This window comes from Octopus bimaculoides, chromosome 1, assembly GCF_001194135.2.
Source record: "Octopus bimaculoides isolate UCB-OBI-ISO-001 chromosome 1, ASM119413v2, whole genome shotgun sequence".
NCBI classification, from domain to species: Eukaryota; Metazoa; Mollusca; class Cephalopoda; order Octopoda; family Octopodidae; genus Octopus; species Octopus bimaculoides.
This window is the reverse complement of record NC_068981.1, coordinates 187,228,201-187,234,743: the sequence shown is the minus strand read 5'-3', so window position 1 is coordinate 187,234,743 and position 6,543 is coordinate 187,228,201. Positions and strand designations below refer to the sequence as shown.

The following is a 6,543-nucleotide window of genomic DNA, read 5'->3' as shown; positions in this document are numbered from 1 at the left end:
ATATATATATATAATGTGTGTGTGTGTGTGTATACATATACATACATATATATATATATACACACACACACACACACACACACACACACACACACACACACACACACACGCACACGTGTGAGTATACTATCGAATTGAAGTAGTACTGAATGCATAGTTAGAGTTGTATCCATTAGCAGGTTGACTTAGCTCAATATATATACTTTTGTTCGTTTGTACACACACACACACACATCTATTTGACATTCCTTCGGTATTGGTCTAGAGAGTGACAGTGAATAGACGTCGTTATTCACCCATTTTCTTGATTCTAGCCTCTTTATCTATGTCATGAGGGAAGGTCCTGTTGGTTGAATGGCGTGTACCAATACCGAAGGGTTGCCATATGTATATATATATATGTGTGTGTATTGTGTGCAAGAGAGAAAACTGCGCTGGTTTGGTCATATGATGCGTATGTATGAGGACAGCAGCATAAAGAAGTGCCGAGCTCTAATTGTGAAGGGTACCTGTGGAAAGTGTAGACCCAGGAAAACCTAAGACGAAGTGGTGAGAAAGGATCTTCGGACACTGAGCCTCATTGAGGAAATGACAAGGGACTGGGAGATGTGGTGATTTGCTGTAGTTGATAAGATACTTCAAGCTAAGTAAAACCACTGTCTTCCATGCATACAGGGTTGTCCTTTCAGGTGCCAGTACCACTTAAAAAGCACCTGTGCTGGTGCTGTGTTAACACACCTGTGCAGGTGCTATGTGAATGCACTAGTGCCTGTGGCAGGTGAAAACCATTATGCACACTCTGTTAAGTGGTTGGCATTAGGAAGGACGTGGAGGCACATGGCCTAGTGGTTAGAGCAGCAGACTTGTAGTTGAGGGGCCGCGGGTTTGAATCTCAGACCGGGCAGTATGTGTCTTTATGCGCGAAACACCTAAGCGAACTTCTGTTGACTCTTTTTCCACAATTTTCTCTCACTCTTTCCTCCTGCATCTAGCAGCTTACCTGAGATGGACCGGTGGGGAACCTGTACGCCAACGAAACCGGGAAACTGGCCCTTATGAGCCAGGCATGGCTCAAAAAGGAACAAACAACAACATTAGGAAAGACATCCAGCTGTAGAAATCATGACACAACAGACAGTTGGAATCTTGACAGCTCCCTGCTTTTCAGCTCCTTGTCAAACCGTTCAACCCATGCCAGCATGGAAAGAGGACGTTAAATGATGATGATGATATATATAATTGTTTAACAGTTCATGAGTTATAAAAAACAAGCACTCGTATTTGTTGGTAGAGTAGACAACTCCATCAATTCCTAGGGATATCTGAAGAAGGAATTTTTATTCCGATATATCATAGCAGACTATGGACGATTAAATTACAAGTTATTATAGTCCATTGTATGTATTATAGTGCATTGTTGTGTCATTCAAAACATTTTATTCTTTTCTATTCTAGGTACAAGGCCCGAAATTTGGTGGGGAGGGGGAGGCCAGTCGATTAGATCAACTCCAGTACACAAATGGTACTTTGTCGACCCAACAAAAAGATGAAAGGCAAAGTTGACCTCGGCAGAATTTGAACTCAGAATGTAAAGACAGACGAAATACTACTAAGCACTTCACCTGGCATGCTAACGTTTCTGTCAGCTCGCCACCTTAGAGTGGACATATTATTAATGAAATGCAATATTATATTCTCATATAATTAAATTTACCAATCAGCTTCGTACTCTGAAGTTGAGAAAAATCTTGGCAAATAATCAGAATATGCTGAAATCAATTGCTCAATTGGTTTTGATAGAAATATAATAATTTTATTAATATTAATTATAATAGTTCTTTCTATTATAGACACAAGGCCTCAAAATTTTAGAAGCTTTGATCCCAGTACTATACTGGGACTTTATTTTACTTATCCTAAAGAATGAATGACAAAGTCTACCTCGGCAGTGTTTGAGCTCAGGACGTAAAGATGGGCAAAATGCCTCTAAACATTTTGTCTGATATGCTAATAATAATCCTGCCAGCTCCTCTCAGTAATATATACAGACACATGCACTAGTGAACTAGAAAATAATCCCAAGTAATGTGTGTGACCTATACAAATATATATATATATATATGTATGTATGTATATATATATATATATGTATATATATATATATATATATATACATACATAAATAAAAATTATAGACTCTCCAATCATTAGATGACGTATGAGGATTTGACAATTTCTTATCGAACAACCACACAAATGATTTGTTTATAGTGATCAAATGTTTGTGTAGACATAAGCACACTCCCACCATCGAATCGACAAAGCCTGTACAAACTAGCTTTTAAGCTAGCTCCTGTGGAGGGCTCTTCATTGGGCCTTGGGCCCAACAATGATACTTCATGCATTGAGTACATATTAAATTTTATTAAACTTGACCAATATTTTTCAAGTAATGAACAATTTTTATCAAAATGATATAATTGGTCAAATTGCAACTTCTTGCAAAGGTGCATGATAAATAACATTTTTTTGTCTTCCCATTCAGGGGTCAGTACAATTTTTTTTTTATCTGTCTAACCCCTTTCTTTCTCTCTCTCTTTCTGTTGATTGTTTTCAACCATCACCATCGCCAGTACCACCATTGTCATGACAACTGAAATATACACACCATTCAAACTTCTCATGCCACCACCATCAATACCTTTGACTTCGCCGCCTTCCCCTCCACCACCATTACCACTGCCCAGGCACCAAAGTCTGGTGATGGGTCTGTTACATATAGATACATGCAATAATTGTTTTTATTTTATTTTCTAGTACTGGATCCCTTCAATGATTGTCTGAATTCTGATAACAGTTACCCCTGTACTTCTTTTGAACCTTCCAAGCTGACTGACTTCCCTTGTCTTGACTTGTCACCACAGAAACCCACCCTGAATAAGTTACAGAAAAACTGCAACTTCAATGATGAGTGTTGCAGTAACGACTACATCCCAGAAGGACGAAGATGCAAAGGCTTAGATTCCTTGGAAGATTCTATCAAACCGGAATCTTCACAGGAAGCATCTTCCAATCCAGCAAGGGAACTGGATAAAGATAGCCTCAAGCCAAAACTTGAGCCTCTTCCTAAGTCAGCCAGCAAAATTGGGGAAATTTTACAAAAGAGGCCACTGATGGCTCCTACAGCAGGCAAGAGGTTATATCCTCAATCTCTTCCATATCTTGAGGTGAGTAAACTTCTTTTAGAATTACATATTTTTGTAAGCATTAACAAAATAAGTAATTAACCAGGAACAGGTTGCTCAATTTGTGTGTGTATGTGTGTCTCTCTCTCTCTCTCTCACATATATCATTTTTATTGTCATTTTCTTCATTTAATGTACAACTAACATTCTGGAATCAATTGGATGGTTTGACAGGATCTGACAAGTTGGAGGATTGCAGCATACGCCAATGTCTGCATTAGCATGGTTTCTATGGCGAGATGCCCTTCCAAATGCCAACTACTTTACAAGGTGTACTGGGTGTTTTTAAATTTGTCGATTCTTTTATTTGTTTCATTCTTCTTGACTGTGGCCATGCTGGAGATCTGCCTTTAGTCGAACAAATCTACCCCAGGACTTATTCTTTGTAAGCCTAGTGCTTTTTCTATCGGCCTCTTTTGCTGAACCGCTAAGCTACGGGGACGTCAACACACCAACATTGGTTGTCAAGCAATGGTGTGAGGACAAACAAACATAAACACATAGATATATTTATATATATATATATATATATATATATATATATATATATATATATATATATATATATATATATATATATATATATATATATACGACTAGCTTCTTTCAGTTTCCATCTGCCAAATCCACTCACAAGGTTTTGGTCAGCCCAAGGCTATAGTAGAAGACATTTGCCCAATGTGCCACTCAGTGGGACTGAACCTGGAACCATGTGGTTGGTAAGCAAGCTACTTACCACACAGCCATTCCTTACTTAATAAAATATTTTTCACCTCCAAAGATGAGTTTAATTGACCCCAAAAATTTTGATGTTGATGTTTGAGTCTCTTGATGGTGTTACATGTTATTTTTACCTTTGCAGCCCATTCAAGTAAATCACATTATTGTGATTCACCCTGGATCACAGAATCTTCGAATTGGACGAGCATCAGATTCCCTTCCTGTCTCAATACCACACTGTATTGCCCGCAGACATAAGGTTCCTGGTCAGAAAAGATATGAAGATCCGTGGCTAGTTAAGAAAGAGTGTCAGGTATATTGTTTTGTTTCTCTTTCTTTGATAATAATGAGAGTAAGAGAAAGGAATATGCTGTGCTGGTGGAGCTATGCCAAAGCAGTTGGTGGCAAACAAAGCATGATCCCATTGGAGTGGGATGCAGAGGATATGCAGGTCAATTCATCTGCAGAGCTTATAACCTGGTTGGCATTATAATCATGTCATCAAAATCTTGAACTTACAAAGTAATGCAAGATCAATTCAAAACAATGCAAATGAATAAGCATTAAATTTGATAGAGTAATCTGAATGCTAAAGGGTTAATGGCATCAATCTCACCAGCCTCAAAGGGCCTGCAGATGCCATGTGCATTGCTCCTTCCTCCAGATTCATCATCATCATCATCATCATTGCCAATGTTTTAATATTTGCTTTTCCATACTCACTTGGATCCGATGTGAGTACATTGAAGCAGAGATTTCTTACAGTCAGATGTGCTTCCTGTCTTTAACCCTTTCGTTACCAACCCAGCTGAAACTGCCTCTGGCTCTGAGTACAAATGTCTTATTTTCATAGATTTTGAATTAAAACCTTCCACCAAACCTTAGTCACAATTTATGTTCCTAACACTAGCTTAATGATAACTAAGTTATTTTACTAAATCCTTTGTTGTATTTAACATTGAAAGAAACACAGAGCATCTCGAAATAAATACAGTAACGAAAAGGTTAACTTCATCTTGTTTCCGAGTGAGGTAATAATCTCCCATTCTATGGAACAACTGACAGCCTGGACATGTTTTATGTGGGGAACTGAAAGCAAAAAGCACTGTTTAAAGAGCCCTTGTTTACAAAGAGTGCACAACATGTCAAGACGTGTCACAAAGTGATAAATGCAAAGGAAAATGCTTGGCTAACCTCATTTGATATTATTTGAGTCCCCAAAATAAATCCAGTTCATTGAATTACTGCTGCACTGAACTCTTGTACATTGAATATTATTTCTGTGTTTCTAATCCTTTATTCTCAGCATGCTGAAGCCAAACTACAGCAGCGGCGTGGGTTGAAACAAGCAGAGGAAGCATTACTTAGCTGGCCAAATAATCTTGGAGAGTATCGATCAGCAACTTCCCAAAAACAGGTAATGCTATAGACGTAGAACTTTTGATACTCTTCAGTCTTTTGGCATCCAATTTTCCAAACTCCCAAGGTCCATATGGAATTTGTTGCAGTATATTTTCTGTAGCTAGATGGCCCTCCTGTTGCCAACTCTTGCCTGTTTCCAAACATGGTAAATATTTCAGTGCTATTTTGAAATGCGATCTACGTAACCAACATGATCTACAAGAGTCAAATTCTACTTTAGTATGTGAGCTACATGTTTCATTTATTTATTATGGCTTAAATAAAACATTATTACATTTTTATACATCTATTTAAAAAAATTAAAACGATGGGCAAATCGAATGAACATCAGCTAGAAGAGTAAAAAATAGATAATTAAATTTTTTATACATTTTATACAATTATTATTAAAAAGAAATTAGAATGATGCAAATTTGAAACAAGTTTACTAATTTTATTGATGAATCAAATGAACAGCGAGAAAAGTAAGAAATAGATCAACAGAGTTTTTTCTCGTAACTTTTCTTGTAAATCACAATATAAAGTGTAGATTGCATACCAAAGCAGTTTTATGACATGTAGATCGCATACCAAAGTAACACCAATATTTCTCTGACAAGTTTTTGTGAAAGATTGGAAATGGATGTTACTGGCGTGTTGGTCACACACATTTACAACTATCATGTGATGTTAAGACAAGGAGATACTGACACACACCACACACGCACACTGATAGATATAAACATTGAGTTTCTTTCAGTTTCCATCTACCAAATTCATTCACAAGATTTTGGTCAGCTGAGGCTGTAGCAGAGCACACTTGCCCAAGGTACCATACAGTGCAAACGAACCCACCCAGAATCATGTGGTTGGGAAACCAAATTTCTTACACGAACCCATACTTGCACCTTTTGTTATTTTGGAAGTCTGAAGTATAATGGAAATAACAAAACATTAGTTTTATCTTTTTTTTTTTTTCTATTCCTGAGTGAGAAATTATTATATCTCTGACCCTTTTCCTAACCCTTTAACCCTTTCTTTACTATATATCTAAGTAATGACTTTCAATTAAATTTTTAAATAATCATGAATTTAGACTGGTTTCATTAAACAACTGAAACTTTTTAATTTATTGACATATTAATGTGATTTCTGGAACACAATTGAAGAAAAGGTT

The 6,543-nt window shown here is 37.0% G+C and overlaps 1 protein-coding gene across 1 annotated transcript in view; it reads left to right on the top strand.

Moving 5' to 3' along the window:
- Positions 1 to 6,543, top strand: part of LOC106883861 (actin-related protein 8) — a 26,646-nt gene that overhangs the window by 2,339 nt on the left and 17,764 nt on the right. Inside the window, exons 2-4 of the mRNA XM_014934999.2 lie at positions 2,818 to 3,227; positions 4,108 to 4,278; positions 5,272 to 5,382. Coding sequence (XP_014790485.2) covers positions 2,818 to 3,227; positions 4,108 to 4,278; positions 5,272 to 5,382 — 692 coding nt within the window. The remainder of the gene's footprint in view (positions 1 to 2,817; positions 3,228 to 4,107; positions 4,279 to 5,271; positions 5,383 to 6,543) is intronic.